The sequence below is a fragment of the Numenius arquata genome, chromosome 2 (genome assembly GCF_964106895.1).
Source record: "Numenius arquata chromosome 2, bNumArq3.hap1.1, whole genome shotgun sequence".
Taxonomy (NCBI): domain Eukaryota; kingdom Metazoa; phylum Chordata; class Aves; order Charadriiformes; family Scolopacidae; genus Numenius; species Numenius arquata.
The window spans coordinates 41537593-41557584 of NC_133577.1; the positions used below are offsets into that span (position 1 = coordinate 41537593).

General features: G+C 45.4%; 1 protein-coding gene across 1 annotated transcript; it reads left to right on the forward strand.

The window, feature by feature from the left end:
- The first annotated feature begins 12859 nt into the window (after nt 1-12859).
- Nucleotides 12860-19748, forward strand: SERTAD4 (SERTA domain containing 4). Its single transcript, XM_074169105.1, has 3 exons — nt 12860-13031; nt 13457-13572; nt 16748-19748. The coding sequence occupies exons 1-3, from the start codon at nt 12860-12862 to the stop codon at nt 17492-17494; spliced, it is 1035 nt and encodes a 344-aa protein (XP_074025206.1). The 3' UTR covers nt 17495-19748.
- The last annotated feature ends 244 nt before the right edge of the window (nt 19749-19992 follow it).

The following is a 19992-nucleotide window of genomic DNA, read 5'->3' on the forward strand; positions in this document are numbered from 1 at the left end:
CAGACGTACTGGTCAAGAGGAAGGTCTCCAGACTTGCTGCTTTCCATAGATAGATATTTCCATATTTGTCAGTTCTTTTGGTTTTCTTACATATATTTATTTCTAAATATAGCTAATGATTGGAAAAAAGAAGTATGACTGGAAGAGTCCTTGGCAGCATAAAAATGAAGGCAAATTGATGCTTTACAGATACTAGAATTGTTTACCATTGAAGCTCTCTGGGTGAAAAGAATGGTGTCAGCCTGCTTAACCCCAAAATGTAAGTTACTGTATGTACAGAGGGATTACATTCTGTTATTTTAGACTACCTTTAGCGCATGATAGTTTATCAGCTGAAATAGAAGTCCCTTTAAAAGCAACAGCCTCTAAAATGCATATGAAGATATTTACTTCAGAGATGTAAAAAATATGCAATTCAGACTTTATATGAGCGCTTAAATCATTCAAGATGGAACTTGAAACGCTGATGCGTGACGCTGCCTTGCACCAGGACGGCCCAGAGCAGCAACCACAGGTATCTAGCTTGGTTACTTTCACTGACGAGAATGAGAAAAGAGCAAATCATTTAGATTTTGGAACACTATCTGTTAAAGCTAAATTTTTGCAAAAGTAGCAGAGATAACGGTTCGTTTGTTCCTTCTTTAACTAACTGTGAATTTACGTTTGATCGTAACCTCATCATGGGTGTGTAGTTCCCAGCACACAGACGGGCCAGACATACCACGTATCACTACGTACTCTGGAATTATTAAAAGCCTTAATGTTTACACCTGTGTGTGGAATTGCTAAAGTGGTACCAGGTGAATCAGACCCAGGCTGACCAGTACCCTGCCGCAGGGCAGCGGCCCTGAGAGTGAACTCCAATTCTAAACTCTGCATTCAAATTTATATATTTAACTTTCGGCCCTTATTAAAGTGATTGCTTCCTTCGTATATGTACACTTTGAAACAATACGTGTTCCATATTACCTGGATCAGAGTTTGTGAGGCAAAATTAACTATATTTAAAAACATACACAGTATGTAAACTGAATAAGAAACTTAATTTTAGTGCCCTGCCTGAGATTCCCTGCATTCCCCTAATGCTTTCCTCTCCAGCCTCTGTACTTAGAAACAAACAGAGAACAAAACCTGGGAGAGTGGATAATTTCTTCAAGATGACATGGACTTGGAATCCAACTAAATAATATACTTGCTTTTGTATTTGATTTTTGGTTTGGATTATTCAAGGATATTTATCCTTCTCTCTTGGAATAATTTTGCTTTGGAATAATTTCAGACAACAAACACAGTCTATGGTTTAACTTACTGTGACCCACTCTGGCTCCCAGAATAATTTCTCCTACCAATTTGTTTCTCAATCGTTGGATATGCTCTGCTGTGTTTTAACTCCTTTTGTGCCCCTCAGATTAGGAATTGCTGCCGAGACCTCTTATTTCTGATTTACTGTGCTCCTCTAAGTAAAGAAATTGCTCTTATTGCTGTAAAGTAGTAGGAAGCTGCTAATGCTTTTTGAGAACAGAACCACACACAGGAGGCTCATATAATTTACTTTGTAATTGAATGGTACATTTCTCAGCATCCACATTTTTAGCTGTTGGGATTTCTTTTTTAAGATGATATATCCTTCAGAGATTGCAATGTATACTCCTATTAAAGACAACTGGGATGTATTTCCCTTGCTCATCATAATAACTTGCCCGAGCAGACTATCACCAGCGAATCACCCTTCCAGTTCTGCGTAATCCTCCGGTGACCTTGCGCAAACTTCTCGCAGGCTGTAACAGAAACTTGGTACCTTGCTCCTGGCTGCCCTCGAGCTGGGCTGGTGCCTGTTGAGCTTGTTTTTGTGTTTGGACTGATTGGATCTTTCTTCTCGGGGCCAGGCTCTGCCAGCTTTATTCAGGCCGAGTAGTCCCGCTGCGCTCAGTGTAACTATTCATGGAGTGAGGTGAGCTTGAGGAACTGTTCAATGGGAGCTGGGCTGGCACTGTCTGGCCCTTGGAAGCGGGGAAAGTCTGTCCCTCCTTTTGTGAAAAGCAGAGAGCATGTGTAACAGAGAGGGATGGCAAACAGGAATGCGTCAGGCAGAAGCAGACATGGGAAAGAAATAGATCTTTAGTTCATTATCATGGAACGGTAGCTAAGCTGGAGCTAAAAAATACTTCAGAGATTTAACATGAGATCTAAATTTTATTTTAGAGTTCATATTGCAATTTCATTGCAGTGACAAAAATGAATCAACTGAATAACTGAACTGAAGCTGATCGTTATTCAGTTTCTCTCGGTGGTTTGATAGATGAACCGATACCGAAGTTTAAAATCTCTCTCCTTTCAGCAAAAGAAAAAAGTCACTGTTCAGCTCCAGAGTGCATGCCTGAGAAGGACTGGATATAAACTGTCTTTGCTGTTGCTGCTGGAGTTGAAGGTGAAAGTGGATAAAGGCACTGGAGTGAGTACCAGTATACTGTACACAAAGTGAAAATATAAAGGAATACACAAGTGCTTCCTTATGTCTTCCTCTCTGGTTTTTTGGGGTTTTGTTGTTGTTGTTGTTGTTGGTTTTTTTTTAATTTGGGGAATAGCGTATTCCACTAAAATCAGGAGTATTGCTGCACAGGTTTGTTTAAACTAAAGCAATTGCTTGTCCCTAGCCATTACTCATACCAGTTAGAAAACTTCGTAGGACTTAGCTTGGGCATCTCCCCAGTCCCTGGAGCTTAGATATAGTCTAGCATACGCCATGTGGATGAAGAAGAGGGTTGACACTGCTGTGTAGTAGCTAAAGGGAGGTTTTGGAGCAGGCAAGCAGGAATGGCTTTGGGTAATCACCATTGCACCAGATCCTGCTCTTAAAATGCTGTCCCCCCCACACATCAATGCTGTCTTCCTTTCTGGACATTAGACGCTGTGCAGGCCTGTGACAGAGGAAGGTAAATCCTCTTCCTCAGCACTGGGCCCAGCACTTGGTTATCTGCGCTCCTTTTGCCTGAAGCTGAGGGGGTAATTTCCTGCTGGGTTGCTCTAGTCTGAACACACCCGTGTCTTCCCCTTCTCCAGACCCTTCTCCCCTCTTTCTGCCAGGAGCACACCCAGGAGACACCACCAGGGCATGTGGTCCTTCCTGGTCCCTGGTAATATCATCCGCGTTGGACTGTGCTATTCTTATAAATAGTCCCTACTCATGGCAGTAAAAGTACTCCTGAAAAATGCAGTGCTAATAAAGAGCAACTTCCAGTGCCAGAGGAAGAGCCACTTGTGAGGATCACAGAGCTGCGAGTCCCAGCCTTGACAAGGACACATGCCTCAAAACAGTTCTCTAAATGAAAGTTAGTTCTCAGAGTAACTTCAAGGGTTTTGTGCTACTGTTCAAGTAAAAGGAATAATCACTTCCTGTAGCACCAGCTAAATAATTGAATGCAGATTTTAGCAGAATATTATTGGTCCAAGGACAGTGGAAACCTAGATGTGTGCTTTTGCAGTGACAAACTGGGCAGAGGAATGCTTTTCTTATGTCTGTGATCTGCTTATATTCATTCTCTCATTCCCTAGCTGCTTTTGTCACCTCAATTTTGTCCGTACAAAATTTCTTTTTTTTTTTCTCATAGAAAAAATAGAAGTATTTAATGTTATTTTTCCCTGGTCCGAAGAGATGACTTTTTCCTTAGCTATTAAATCAATAGGTTGGACTTAAAATGAAAACTGAACTTAAAATGTTTTATTTTTTTTTTTAAACGTAGTCTTTCTCAGTCTTCATTGTAAATTGAAACACAAAGCCTTTTAAATTTTGATAACATTGATCTTTTTTTGTTTGCTTGCTTTTATAGATCGTAAATGTTGAAGTCTGAAAAGAGAGACATGGGCAAGGAGACTGAGAAATAAATGGACAAAGTCATGGTAATAAGAGTCTGAATGCTGTTAAGTCTTAAAAAAAAATCATATTCAAGTATGAAATTCTTCATCAAAATATGATATTTCCTCCTAGCAATGCAGTTTGTAATGCTACCCTAGAAAGCCTGTCTTTGGAGAGATGTCACCAGAGCACAGAGGGGAATGACTAATCCATTCCTGCCAAAAGTGTCTCCTGCTAATTACAGGTAATTTGTGCTGCTTGATATCCTTATGCCCGCTGAGCTACGTCGTGCATAAAAAATGGATACTCAACAGCACTAGTATCATAATTTCATAACCTTTCCATTATTTAGACATTTCTCTTTTTCTAATGTACTTTATGTGCATTGCAAATATTTATTATAGAAAGAAAACATTTGAAATTATGTTTTTAAATTATCGCCCTATGTCCCATACAAAGGTAGGCTCCCTCCCTTCCCTCACCAAAGACGTGCTGTGCTGTTGCAGCTGGGGGGCCTTTATCCTGTAATTCATCTCATTCTTCCTAACCTTTACAAAACAGATGAGAGTGATTCCCAGTATCTCTCCCTAGGAAGGGTGCTTCCTACCGGAGCCTCCACCCAGGCAGCGGGTGGGTGCTATTTCCCCTCGTTCAGTCTGTGCAGAGCAGGAGGTGAAGGGGCAGTGCCAGGCTGGGATCAGATCCCGGCTGGCCTCATGTGGCTACGGCTGCTCTTGCCAATTCGGGGGGGCTTCCGGAAAATGGGAGAAGCTGAGCACTGCAAGAGGCTGAGAACGGCTGTAGGCAAAGTGATTACAGTGATTTTTGACTTGTGGATAACACCATGTTTTCTATCACGTGCTAGCATAATGAATATATTCCTAGTGATTTCTTCTTGTTTATGAAGTCCACAGATCACAGGATGAAAAACCTGGGGAGTAACAAGACATTGCCACCTTTTTGCCTTGTTTCCCTCCTTCCTCTCTTGTTCCCGCTTCTCCCCTCCTTGGCTTAATGTTTGTCCTTCTACAGCCCTGTTCCTGCAGCAGGCACCACTTCCCAGCTGATCCCTTCTTCTCGTCACTAAAATGACCAGCCGCGCAATTATCAATATTAGAATTCACCCATAAACACAGCAGTGAGGTGGGGTCGGAGGAGCTCCTACCTCCCAACTTGCTGTGCCACGCTGCCAGCAGATTCGGGAAGGCGACACCACACTGGTTTATCCTGGTTTCCTTCCCGGCCCTGGTTTTAACTGGTTGAGCGATGGCTGCAGTTCAGCCCAATTCAGATGTCTCAGACAGTCTATATAAACATCAGTCCTACTTAGAGGTCCTACTGGAAGAAGTGTCTGTTGGGCACTTAGTGAATTACAGGCTTAAGAAACTACCTGGCAACGCTGGAGACCTTGAACCAGACGCAAAACTTCCACTAAAGCAGCTCTTAAGTAGGCACTTGGCTGCCAATCAGTTTTAGGCACGCTGTAAAGGGACTTTCTAAAAAAAGCCCTGACTCTGGACCAGCATCCCCGTTTGTTTCATCTCGATTTGGAGTGGTTAAATAGGAATTTGCAAAGGAAATGAGTAAGGGGACCGGCTTCTTTCATTTAAAGGGCTTGTCTAAGTAGAACCAAGCAAGAAAGGAATTCAGCGTAAGGTTTGCAATTTTTGTCGCTCTTGTCTAACCAGATTTACATCGGCAAAAACAAAACAAACAAACAAATCCACCAAACCAACATGAGAGAGCATGAGCATTTTAGAACGTGTGCATTACAAGTGATACAGAATATGCATTTATGATTCAAAATTTTAAACAGCTGAGAAATAAATATGCAAAGTAGATTGTTCTGTTTGCAGATGGTAATCCCGCCACACTGATTTTGCTCAGTTGTCTGATTTTTCAGTGTCTGCATTCCTGGTTCCTGGGGTTCCCGATTAAGAAATAAAATATGAGTCATGGTGCATGGTTACCTTCTGCACATCTGAAAGGGTAACTTGGCGACTGAAAACAGATAATAAGAGGCTGATCTTGCCCTGCTGAATCCAACACAATGTCAGGGGCTTGAGAAAACTCCCTGCTCTGCCCCTCGTTTTTACAGCTGTAGGATAAAGGTTCCTGCCAGCTCTTGTAGGTCAGTTTGTAGTAGATGTGCTGCCCAGCCCAGCTCTCCCGGGGGTCTCTGCAGGCAGAGACGGCCGGCGGGCAGCACAGCAAGGTGAGGCGCATCCCTTTCCCTTCCTCTCCTGAGGATGACTCAGTCGGTTATTAAAAATTTCCAGCTTCCAGCTAAAAATGGCATCAGAAGCAGTGCCCCGGAGGGAAGAGGGGGAGAAGTGAGAAATGGGTTCTGTTCCTGTCTCTGCTTCCTCACACACACACATACACACACACACGCACACATGCACACACACGCACAGAGCTGATGTGCAGCTCGTCTGGGAAAAGTTTATTTTGCAATAAGAGGGGTTAGTATTCTGCTAAAGGCTTTTGCAAAGACTGGATCCAATTTTCGGAGCCTGTTGCCAATATTTGTGAGTCATTTCCTTGGAATCCTACCTTTGGTGTTTATTTCCCTTAGAAGGAAACTTGTAAAAGAATAATAATAGCTCTCATTCTTTGTGGAAAGTAGCACACAGCAAAGTGGGAGACAACTCGCTCTTTGTTCCAAAACACTTTTTTGTTTGTTTTGTTTACTTTCTTCGGCAGACAAAAAGTGAAGAAGGCAACATAATTAACCCCATAAACCATCTAATTTATGGTGCTAGTGACATGCCTGTGCTGCTGCACTGGAGTGAAAGTTAAGTGGGGAAGCGGTTTTAATTGGTACCTCTCGTACAGAAGAAGTGAGGAGAACTGCCTTGTGCTTTGGGAAGTCTCCTTTGCTTTCTCAGCCCTGCCCGGCTGCTGAGGCCCCTTCTTCTCTCTGACTTCAGTCCCAATGACAACATCTAGCACCTATTCTGTGTCAAAACCCATTGCAAAGGTTAACTAATCATAAATACTGTCAGTTAGAGTTTGCAGCAACAGGAGCACCTTTTAACCTCAGGATACTGAAGTGTTTTGCAAACCAAACTCCCACTGAGCTGAGAGGATCCCGGACAGAGCTTTATATGTCTTGCTGGGCCACGCAGCCACCAGCGGGGTGGAGGCAGAGAGCATATGAGACATTTTGGCTAAGAACACTGGAAAAAATATTTATGCTTTCTAAAATAAATACCATGGGGCTTTATTGTTCTCCTAGAGCAGGCAGGCGAAGCAGCTGTCAAGAGATGGCTGCAGTAAACTTGATGTCACCTTTCTCGTAGCTGCCAGAGCACCGTGGAAAAAAAAACCCATTGCAAATTGGCTTGTATTTTCATATATTTGCAAAAATTCTAGCACAAACTGTAACTGTTAGAACCACCATTTAAGAGTTCATTGCATATAGGCTACCAAGAGTACTGATAGGTGACATATACCTACAAAGAAATGAAAGAAGAAACCTCTTTTCTGTCGGCCTAGAAACCTCCTCTAGTTCTGCTTCACCAGAGAAAGCACAACTGCTAAGACTTCAAAAAAACATTTTCTTTTCCCTTTCTTTTCTTTTTTTTTTTTTTTTTCCACTCTGAAAAAAATGCTTGCTAAGAAAATCCGGGGACTCTGACAAATCGGGACAGGGTAACTCCAGAAATTCTTTCTGGGAAGAATTCAACTGCAAAGTATGAAAAGAAACAAAATTAGGATGTGGGAATTAGGAAAGTTAGAGAAATATTTGCTTGGAATTCTGTCTTGAGAAAGAGACACTTGAGCATCTGGAGTTGTATAATCTAAATTAGGACAGAAGTTAAGTGAAGATACCTTTGAAACACTTTCATGGAAGGGCTGTATCTTGACACAGAAATCAATTTCTGATTTCAAATTAATTCCTCTCCCACCAGACCGCGAGTCCAACTCCAGAAAAAGAAGGGGGAAAAAAGAGAGCAAGAAGAAAAAAACAGTGGATTCCTTGAAATTCCCTGAAGTGAGGGCCAAGAAACACAGGGAAAAACACTAGACTTGGCAGGTCTATAGTTTATCTATACCTCCGAAGGATGAAGAGCTGAATTGACCTCATTGGCACACAGACCTGTTGTTCTACCAGTCTAGTTATTTCAGCCAGCCTTAACCCTTTCACGTCACCCTTGTTTCATGCTTGTGTTCGATGGCTTTATACATGTTTCTGATATGAGGTGCGGCTGAAGGAACAGAAAATGATCATTGCCCGGGGCCCACGCTGCCTTGCTGCCACCCATCCTCATCCCCTCTTCCCTCTGCCTCCTCCCTACCATCTCCGGTTTGTGCCTCAAGCGTCTCCCTCACAGCGGACCAGGGACCACCCTGCGCTGGCGCAGTGAGATACTGCCGTTCTTCTCAGCTATTTTATATCAACAAGAGAAGGAAGACCTCTCTCTCTCTCTGCTCCCAACCCACAGGGTCTCTTGGAAGTCCAATTTTCAGTTTAAATCCAGCATGGCCAATTCCAGACGCTTTCCCACTTCTTTCAGCCTTGCTGCTCGCCTTGCCTCCAGAGCCCTGATCGCAGGGATCGTCTTTGACGCTTTGCTTTCATTTACTGTGATTTGGCTGCCCCAACGTGCTGCGATTCAGTGTCCCCTGTGTTTCCACTGCTTCATTCATAATGTTACTATAATTCCATGCATATCCACCCAGACAAGAAACGTTTTAATCAAGGCCCTCGTTATCTCCCATCTCTGTTTGTAACTTCCTCCTCCTTGAATTTGTGACATATCAGCCAGTTTGATCTATTTAAACACAAGCTCCCAACATCCTCTTCCCTGTCCACTGCTGTGGTCAGAGCCAATCCACCTCCTGCCTTTCCTCCTTACTTGCCTGCGTCTAGTCTTTATTTTCACGTGTTCGGTTGTCGCAGCTCCGCCTTAGCTGCCATCGCTCCACCATTGTCTCCACTGTACGGCTGTGCTCCCTTCGCCGGTGATGCTGGTGTCCTCGTGCATTTATCTGCTCCTTCCAGGGGAGCCTTTATGCCCTCTTCCATGATGCCCTTGCCCATAGGATGCCCTGCCTCCGTCAGCTAACTGGTGATACCAAACTTTGTTGCAGCAGCCATAAAGAGCGGATAGTTTACAATGAGGTCAGCCTGGAATCTGTTTACATGTGATATAGTTGGGTTTTGTTGTCTTTAATGTACATACACCAATCTGGGTATGTGATTGTGCTTTTCCCCTTCCTCCCTCCGGCTGTCACTCGCTTTGGCAGCGCGTGGGTCTGCGCAGCCTGCCTGCAGCGCTCGTGCGGTGGGGTCCCTGATTGCTTCTGCACTGTAAATTGTCTGTAACGCCAGAAAGGTAACAGCTACCAAAACGATGGCAATTTTGTTTTCTAAGCGCTGCAATCCAGATGTTAGCAATGGTATAGTACAGTTAAGGAACGCTATTCCCTCCTCAAGTCATGTTGTTATGCAATGGAAACGCTCCAGAATATGTGATAAAGACTGAAAGCGCTGCAGTACTTAGGTACAAGCCCAGGAGTTAAGAAAGGAATAGCCATCTTAAAGTCTATTCCCTTGTCTTTATTGATCTTGGGGAGACCTGCAGCATTATTGTCACAGGCATTTTATATTTAAGTTTGGGTTTTTAGAGGCGTTCTGGAACTGTATAAAGAGCCCTTTTCACTGACATGGCATCAGGCTTGTTATAATGTGAATGGCATCATTACAGTTCTCTCATTAACATCATAATGGCTCTGGAGGAATAGTGAGTGAAAACCCCAGCAAATGGAGTAGCGTAGCAATGTATAGTAGTCTTACTGTGTAAAACTGCATACGGAAAAAGTTTGACATTTTAACCTTCAGGCTGCTGTAGATGCCTCGGGGTGTCCTCACGCTGCATGCGTTTGGCTGACAAAATGGAAAAATTGTGGTAGCCTAAGGATGGAGGGCTGGGTTCAATAAAATACTGTGCCTGGCTTCCATGCCACTGAAGCCCACACAAGGCTCCCAAATGGATTTTTCAAAATTGAATCCAGCCCTAAGTGTCAACCTTTTGCTGTAATTTTGTATAGTAAATGTATTGTATGCTCAAATGTACATCTTTCATCCTTTATTTCCAGTGGCATTAATGGAAATGTAACAATGCATGTGCTGTTCTGCAAAGCCTCATTGAAACGAACCGGATTTTGGATGAAATCCCTCCATTGCATACGATAATGTAATATAAATGGGTTGGGCTTACAGCTGGAGGACGATGAGATCTGGTTCTATTTCTGGCTCTGACACTGATTCGCTGCGTGACTTCTGGCAAGATACTCAGGAGTGGATTTTGCCACCCTTAACGGGGAAAAACAGTAGGTTGGCTCTTCGGGAGCAATGTCAGAGGTCCTGTTTATGGAGCTAGGTTCGGCAGTGCTTTTTCAGTAAATACCACCTCGTACTTCAGGCTTTCAGTTTTGCCGTGTCCAACTTTACCTTCGGGGAGGCTGACTTTTCCCACGTGCTGAGTACTCGCAGCTCCCTTCCCACTCCTTTGCAGCAGCTGGAAATCAGTGCTTCTGAAAATCAAACGGGAACAAATAGCATGCCCAGAGTCACAAGCCCTTCTCAAAGCCTGGTTCTCAGCTTCTGTCTGCTGAAGCAATTCCTTCGCTACAAAATGGGGCTTATTTTGTAGCTGAGTGCCACCCATACAGCTTTGTAATGCGTGCTGAGACCTACAAGCTTGGTTTGGGGCCTTCATTTTCTGACTGTTTTCTTTTTTTATCCAAGGGAAGCTCTATTATTTATGCCTTGTTTTTATACAGTTTGGAAACACGGAGAATGCACATGGACAGTAGCTGTTTATGGAAGTTAACTGCCCTGCCTCTATTAATTTTGCATGTTGTAAATAGCAGAAGCAGTTCATTTACTGGCAGTCCAGAGAACTCGGTTTTTCAAGATAAATCAGCAACACTGAGCAGAAGGCATCCCGACACTTCCTTCCTTTCTTCCTTCCTGTGTGTTTCTGCATAAGCATAGAAAGACCTATTTGGGATGAAATATGTAAAAAGAAAAAAAAAGCCCAGTCGAAATCTCCGTTTCTCATAAAAAAATTCCACAAAGAGATGCTGAATTCATTACGTGCAAAGAAATCCTGACTTTTCCAAAGCAGCAGCGAGTTTCTTCCAACCCTTATTCTCTAAGGACAAACACTGAGCGTTGACATCACGCCAACATGAGAAGATTGATGTCTCCCTGTGAGTGATTCCTCAGTGCAGATTAATGAGAAGAGTCCGTGGGTGCTTTCTAATGATGGCGTAATCTTTTCAGCCACAAAATAGATGACTTTTTTAGCTGGTTCTTGGGCCGCTTTTTGGCCCTGCTCTGAGGTCAGCAGACTGACCCACTTGTTGTTTTGACCAGTCTTTCCATGTGTCGCTACTCAGCCGGTAACAAAAGCCGTGAGGAATAAATAATATATACTGGGTGTGTCGGGGAGAGCTTCCAATGGGCCAGTCCAGTGCCTTGCCACTCCCCGCGTCATTGTTTCTTTGCCCAGGAAAAGCAAGATGGCACTACAGGGCTACTGCGAGAAGGTGGCTGAGGGCCGTATGCAGCGAGTGAGCAGTAAAGTGATTGTGAGGAAGGGGTTTGGGCACCCTTCAGTATAATGGCGGCGAGGTCTGGTGGCCTTTACCAGGGCAAACGAGGATTTAGCAGGGCTCGGGGATTTCCCCTTCGCCTCCTGTTTTCTGCCCCGTTGAGGAGCGGAGGGCGGACCTACGCGTGCATCCAAGGAACAGAGAGTTCGCTCGTGCTGGAAGCCCATTTCTTAATAAAGTAGCAGCCTCGTGCATTCTTCCAGGATTTAAGAAAACAACTGGCAGATGTGAATGATTTATTTTTCCTCCCTCTTCTGCTGCGGTTTATTTTTTCCTCTTGTTAGCGAGCGCTCAGCTGCTAACACAAACAATTGCTGAAATTCCACCTGCCCACCTGCGGCCCCTCCTTCTCGCTGCTTGCTCGGGCCCTCGTCTTCCTCCGGGAGGGCTGCACCGAGGGGAACCTACATCCCGCTTTCTTAGAGAGAGGAGGAGGAGGAGGAGGAGGAGGAGGAAGGAGAGGGAGGGAGGGGCCGGGCCGTGTCTGGGCGCATTGTTCCGCGCTCCTCTGCCAAGAAGTAGGTGACTATGAACTCATCCCTTGCCCCTCGCAGAAAGTTTGCTCCCTCCCTTCCCTTTCCCTCCCCTCCCCTCCCCTCCCGCCTGCTGTCGCGGCAGGAGGCAGCGCGCAGCCTGGCGCTGGCCCTGGAGTCCCCGCTCCTGCTTAATATTCCGCCTGCTCCGCCGATGTTGTGCTTGGCTCCGGTGGGACCGCAACTCACGGCTTGAAACCGGAGCCAATTTTCTGTCTTAAGTCTCGCAGTGTTTTGACTGGAGGCAGATCCAGTTCAGTCCGATCGGGGCTAGTGGAAACAACTACCTAAGTCTCTGCTGTCTTGTTTCGTTTGGGAGGGAAGAAAGAAGAAAGGAACGCGGTCCCCGGCTGCCGGGCGCGCTCTCTCTCGCACACACGCACACCCCACGCCACACACACGCACACACACACGCCCCGGCTCTCACACCCGCCGGTGCCGGGCGCGCCGTGCCAACGCCGCCGGGAGAGAATGGGAAGCGAGTGAGCGGATCCGTGCCGGTGTGTGAGCGGGGACGGGGACGGGGACGGGGAGGCGGCGGGAGCGGGCGCGGGGCCGGGGCGGTGGCGGGGAGGGGGGGGACGCGCACAAACTCCCGGTACCGTAGACCCCGCGCCCTTTGTGGGAGAGCGCTCCGGTCTTTTCCTGCCGTAAGAAGGGAAAAAAAAATATAAATAAATAACGTGTGTCTATGGCAGATATATAGGCGTATATTTTTGATATACGTGTCTGTGGAGGTATGAGTGCCGGGGGGGCGGCGGGGGCGGGGGGTGAGGTGAAGGGGGCGGCGGGGTGCCGGGCGCTCACCGCGCTGCTTCGCTTCCAGGTGCCGGCGCCCGCGATGACCCTGGTGCTGCCCATGCAGCGGCTGGGCCGCCCCATCGCCGCCGAGGGAGCCGCCGACCTCGCCGCCTACCGCGGCCTCTGGCAGCCGCCCTGCTGCGGCCGCCCCGGCCCCGCCGCCCCGCCGCCGCCGCCGCCGCCGCCGCCGGCCCCCGGGCCCCCCGCCGCAGGTAGGCACCGCGCCGGTCCCCGCGGCGGCGGGACGGAGGTTGGTTCGTCCGCGGAGGGAGGCTCCGCCGGCTTGCCGGGGGCAAGCGGGAGGGGTCGCCCACGGGCGAGCGTGGCGGGGCCGCAGGTGCGCGGGGTTGGCTTCTCCCCGGGGGGGCGGTGGGGAAGGCGGCCCCCGGCGCGGAGGGAAAGTTTTCCCGAAGGCGAGCGTCCCGGGGGCGGCAGCGGGTCAGTCAGCCCTCGGCTAGGCGAGCCCGGCGAGCGGTGCCTTGGTCCGGTGAGGGTTTGTTCCTGATCGCCGCGAGTGGATCTGTGCGAACACGCGGCGGAGTTCTCCTGTAGCGCGAAGGGGAAATGAAAAGTATTTTGTTTGGAGAACCTCCGGCAAACCGCATGTCATTTGTCATATCTGATTTATTACCCACAGGATCACATTACAGGGGAATTTCAAATCCTGTAACAACATCCAAGATCACATACTTTAAAAGGAAATATGTGGAAGAAGAGGATTTTCATCCACCGCTCAGCAGCTGTACACATAAAGTATGTTTTCTAATAGTCATTATTTTTACTCTGAGTTTCAGATGCTTCGTAACACTCGATTGACCCATTTCCAGAAGGCTGAAATGCTCTGCTGAAATTAGGGGAATGATCCAGCTGTTTGCTCAGAAACAAATAGTTGTCACTTGTTCACATTTATTGTTTTATTGTCATCGAATTGCTTAAGAAGCAAAGGCGTTTCTTCATTTATAACAACTGTAAATGGAAATGCTGAGAATAACTTTTTTTTTCCCCAGGTTATTTTGTTTTTAGCTAGTTTATATCAAGCTTACAGAAACAGCTCCGTAACAGCGTTTCAACAGCAGAAATGAAGAACATAAATAAAATGGGCCCATGATTCCCCACTTCATTCAAAACTTTTTCCAGGGGAGAAAATAGTAATAGGTTCCATGTACCCCAAACAGGTTACAGATCCTCTAGAAAAACAGAATGATTTGGAAAGCGAGTACAAGCTCCTTCAGTATTTAATCCTGTTTATTAAAAAGCTAATAACTCCAAAAGAACAGATTAGTAAATGAAAGAATATTTTTTTTAATGAAAGCTGTCAAGGGAGGGATTAGAGCAAACGTTTACCAGGGCAGTGAATACACAAATTGAAATCTAACTTCTTTTTTTTTTTTTTTATGAGAGATTTTCTGCTCTCGTTCATTAAGGGCTGGGTCCTGTAGGGAATTGAATGCCTGGAGTGATGTGCTTAAGGGTAGCTCGTGCCTTGAGACATCATCCTTACCTTTCTGGATCATACCTGGCCCATGGCAGTCCAGTGCTACCTGTGTACTATTGGTGATAGAGAGGACAGAATATAATCTGATTAAAGCACAGTTTATGGGAGGCACAAAACCCATATAGAACCACAAAACCTTATAGTACCACAAAAAACCCAGAGACAGAAAGCTAAAACAGATCAAGACGCAGAGCAAGTCTCTACGTTATCTTTACCTGCATCACAGAGGCAGCCTTCTGAGATGTGAGGAGAACTGAGTGCCTCGTCCCTCCCAGGGACACCAGGCAGGGAGGTTTGCCCAGTGGGACCCTGTTTCCCTGGAGGGATTTCTGTAGAGGAGGAGTGAGCAGTGAATGCCGAGCTCGGTTCCCAAGGACCTTAGAGTAGCGGAAGGAATTTTCAGCTACAAATAGTGTTGGCTGGAAGTAAGTACCTGACCAGGAAGGTGAAAAACTGTCTCACCATTAATTGCAGAAGGTGTCCGGTCTGCTGCCAGAACAATGAATAAATAGCACCAAGGGTGTTGAAAAATGTGCTCTGGTTAGTGAATATGTCTCCCACGTGTCACATCACTCTCTGATTTCAGCCAGTTTTTTTCTTGGCTAGATTGTTGGATTTTTGTGTCAGTGATTGTTTTCCTCACAAAGAGGAGGAATGGTTACTTATCCCTTTCTAACGGCATAAAACCCAGCTGTAGAGGTATTGGTAAGATAGACCTGTCCTAGACATCATTTTGTGCTCTCGTAGGGGTGTGTCATGTCAGAAACCCTGGGTCACCAGTTTCTTCTGTTCTGCACTAACGCGTTTTGTAGTTTGCAGCGCTGAGCTCTGGGGGAGGGAGGAGGCCCACCCAGTTTCTTTGAATTTCTTACACATTTTTATACCTCTGCTACCCGTAAAGAGTGAGTTATGTTCTGAGAGTCCTTGTCCTGTAAAGGGTATGACGATAGGGCCCAGAGCCCCTCTCCAGGGCTGCTGGCAAACATTTGTAGTAGAATGCCTTTGACAACTTGTTCCTACTGGTGGCCCTCCAGGACAATCACGGTTCAAGGCTTACTGGTTTGCTCCAGGCTTTTTTGGGTTCACTGACTATTGCTGCGGCAGGTATAAAGGACACAAATTAACCTGTAGGCTTAATATAATTTAAAATGAGTCACTTATTATAGAAAATTACTCTGTCTTAACGAAGAAGAGCTTCAGCTGTGAAATTGCATGAAAACAGGACCAATTTTTGTTTTTACGAGGCACTGTGCTGCTTCTAAGCCCTGCAGACAGGACCAGGCTGTGGAAAGAGCTAGAGGGCTGAGGAGAGCTGAATGGATGTGAAAAGCAGCTGTGCTTTATGCTCTTTCAGTCCTCATAGCTACGACTTCCACTCTGCAAAAATGCTGTAACCATGTGGGAAAGGGAAGAATGATCAAGCCACAGATGGGGGGGATTTAGAGCAGTCTCTCTTTGTGCTGTGCTGTTCCCCTCCTACGCAAACCAAATTCTTACTAAAAATGAAAATTAGTTAATAGTGCTTACAGTAGCATGCGTTGCCCCTCTCTTATTTTGATTCCCAGGGTAGAGATTACAGCGCAGAACCTGGGGCCTCCCGGGGGCAGTAACCTGCTCATGCTGCCAGTGCTGAGAAAGGGAGTCCTGGAAGGACCATGGAAGGGAGAACAAATCTGTGGGCACCGAGCCAGGATTTCTGCAAATCCCTATCCTCTCTTCGTTTCCTGACCTTGTCCCTGCCTATCCGTGTTCCCACCGGTCCCGTAGAGCGCAGGGTGTAGTACGCAGGCCAACAGCTGCTCTCCAGATGCTGTGGCGCTTTGAGATGGGTTTCTCCCTCCCTCCCTGCACTTCTGTACACAAGAGCAGTATAAGGGAGTTTGGCAAATGGAGGCCTCCTCGCTGGAGGGCCTCTTCTACTGGCACTGGATGAAATGCTCCGACACTTGCTGCGATGGCTGCTGGCTGCGTCTTGCAGACCTTGAGGCTGCAGGAGGGGGACCTTTGCTTGGGTTCAGAGCTTTGTAGAAGCCCTACAGGGGATGGAATTGGGTCCATTTAAATCAAAACACCCCCAGCCTTCACTGGAGCAAAACTGCACAACACTTTTATGTTTTAAACCCAAATGCAAATAAAGAACCAGATGTGTGCATCTGGATTTTGTTCTCCCTTCCTGGATTTGTGCCCTGCAATTGCCTCCGTAGTGTAATGCTCAGCTACTTACCTCCTAAACCCGGCTGAATTCTGTGGCCAAGGAAAAGCAGGTTCCCAGCTACATGGGTGTGCAAAATGAAAAGCCAGTTTCAGGTGCCTCAGAAAGAGAATGAGAAAAGTAGTGGCGCCAGGGGAATACCTTACTTCATTTTCTTTCTGCTTGCCTGGAACAAAACTGGTTGCCTTCAGTTCCATGTCTTCTGTCTTTTGCATTTTCAGACAATCTCCGTGTTTGAGGAGCGGGCCCATATTCTTTACATGTCTTTGGAAAAGCTGAAATTCATTGATGATCCTGAAGTCTACCTGCGGAGATCCGTCCTCATCAACAACCTAATGAAGAGAATCCATGGAGAAATCATCATGCAGAATAACTGGTGCTTCTCCGCCTGCTCCTTTGGTGGCACGTCACCACAAGAGTGGTTCGTGCCTCAGGACTGTCCATACAGAAAACGCCTTCGGATGGCGAAAGAGGAGTACGAGAAGCTCCACACGTGCTGCTTCTATCAAGAGTGTGGCAGTCACTATTTAAATCTACCCTACTCTGTTAATGCTAGTACAGAAAGTACTTCCTCCTCTTCCTCTTCCTCCTCCTCCTCCCCCATTTCTATGCCAAGCTGTTCCCAGCAGGTGGATTATGACATTGGCAGCGCCCCTTCTTACAGGAGTGATGACCAGATACCTGCTAATGAAGTGTTCATCGCTAATGCCAGGTCTCACGGTAATCAGGAAAAGGCAAAATTTAATGACGAGAAAGGAGGTAATGAACCTGAGCAAGAAAGTGTCGCCCTAAACCGTGAACCTATAAGAGGCACCCACGCTCTCGAATGTAAAGGCAAATTTTATGACTGTTTTGAGACTGGATGTAATGACAAGAGCAACATAAGTGAATCTTGGAAAAAATCGTTAAGGAAAAAGGAGTCTTTACCAAGTAATAAAATGTGCTGCAGCAAAGGAAGTAAAATATGAGGCATCTTTCTTGCTCTGTTGACGCATGCGCAGCATGTTTGTTTGTCTATCAAATTTTTATTTTGAATGGATTTTTTATAGTTTTCTACAAATGATACGATCATGCCACAAACATTACGTGTAGTTTTAAATGACTGGAGAGCAGATTGTGTAAAGCGTCTCTGTGATCTGCATCAGCGGGCTATTTATAAATACGGAGACTTCATAAAGAACGCAGTTGCGTTACTGCTTAGCACCATAGTCTGTACAGCTATGGTGTAGCTTTCGTTACTGAAAATACCAATCAGCCAGATGGGAAAAACATATCGTTTTATATATCCCTGCCCCCAAGAAGTCTGCCATTAATTAAGAAGAACCTCCATTATGTTTACCGAGGAATTGGAAGTCTGGTAAACAAATTGATGCTACCAGCAAGGGTGATGTGCTCCTTGTAACTCAGTGTTTGTTCTGACAAAGGACTGTCTTCGTGGACTGGGAATAAACCGTCCTTACGTTTTATACTGATACTTGTGAATTCCTGGATTCAGCATCTTGTTCAACTGACAAAATAGGACATAGCATAAAGAAATAACCTGTTTATGGGATATTAATCAGAAACACAACATGCCGCTCAAGTATTTGCACGTTTTCACCTCGGCTGTAGTAACTAATGAGGCTTGTTGTTACACAGGGCAGGTTTTTTTTTGGTGCCTTACTTTTTGTCTTAATTTTTGCCAGCGTGAAAATTAAGTATAAATCAGTGATACAGCAGGGATTTAACCTAAACAGAGGAAAAAAAACCAACAACCACCACAGGTTGGATCAATATTATTAAAAACCTTTAACCTTTGAAGTACTGAGTTCAACTTCCTATTCAAACATCTCTGTTCTTCCTTTTTGATGCTCAATTGCTTTTTGATTTGCCATCCTTAGGAAGGGATTTAAGAAACAATAGAGAGATGTCTCTTGTAAACAAGCATTCGATGCTTGAGTGTTTCTATGGCAACTGTCTGTTGCTGGGGCTCTCTTTTTTCCTTCTTCGTATAATGAAGTTCATGAACCAGTGGCATGTTTTATACTTTATTCTGTTTCGCATAATTTCTCTCTTTTAGATTGCAAAAGCATGCAGGAATTTTTCTATGACTTTTGCTGTTGATTTAAAGAAGACAAGCAAAGAAAGCAAAAAGCACAATGTTAATTGATAATGTGGCGATAAACACAATTTTATCTGAATGAATGTAAGGGGTTTAATTTTAAAAAAGAACATTTTGGAGAAATGAGCTGAGATTTCAGTGGCTAAGGACAACATTTAGTCATCTCTAGGTAGGCCGTTTGCAAAAGTGTGCTGCTTAAAATGCCCAGAAGACATTAGTCAGGGTTGGACTGGGAGTATTGTGAGTCTTAGATCCACCAAATTAATTAGTTCCCACAGTCATCATAACAACTGGCAGGGTGTGCTCAGTGAAATAGCCACATCCAAGCCACGGCTGACTCATAATAGATGCCTGTTCCCACAGCATTGTGCATCCAAGTGGCATCTTCTCCACTTGGTTCTTGTCCAAAGGGTGAAATTCACCTCTGTGCTGGGGAAACAGCCAGCTTGGTGCAGGGTACGAGCGTCCCGGGGGGGGACACCACCCTGGGCTGCGCCTGGCTCGGTGCTGGAGTCAGCTGGGTCTCTGGGTCAGAGACATCCTGCTCTGGGCTTCACAGGTTCAGCCTGAGTCCTCCTGGACCACGGTTATTTTGGGTGGCATCCACACCTTGCAGTCCTGTTTGCAAACTGGACTGATTTCGTGACTAAGCCCAGTGGTCGCAGGACAAAGCTTCGCCCCCCTCCAGCCAAAATGACCACAGAGTATCTAGGACATAAATCAATGATAACCTTTATGTGGTCAGGTGAGTTGGAACTGACAAGTTTGTAAGGGTTATCATTGTGAAGAATGACAAATAAAGAAAGTATAAATCCCACCTGATTTCTCCAAGACAGAAACTTTTTTTATTAATAATAATATTAAATATAGATCTCATTCATACAGTGTATGAGTAGGATCATAATTTAGACATTTGTCCACAAGGACCAATTTTTTAAAAAACCTGATTTTTCTTGTGTTATACCCAGATAGTCTAGTAATGTCTGCTCTTTTCCAATATTTGATAAACACTTGATGTTTTAAGCTTAAATATTAGATGCTTGTATACTAATGTGTTGTTGTAGTAAAGTGAAATTTCCTTGATATATATTTATTAAAATTACCAAAATTCATTTTAATTTTATATCTCCAATGGCTGCTGGATCTTTTCCCCCATGTTCCCCTCCCTCGCCCAAGGAAATGCCATTTAATCAAACTGCTCCCTGCTGAAGAAGTCAGGCTGCAGTTGACTGTGCACCTCAAGTTTGAACCCAGGACGGAACTCAGCTTTCTCGGGGTTTCAGGAGGCTTTAGGATGGTCTGAAGGTGCACTGAGAAGCAACATATTTCTCTGTGGATTTTGCATGTACAGCCAAGTATAACACC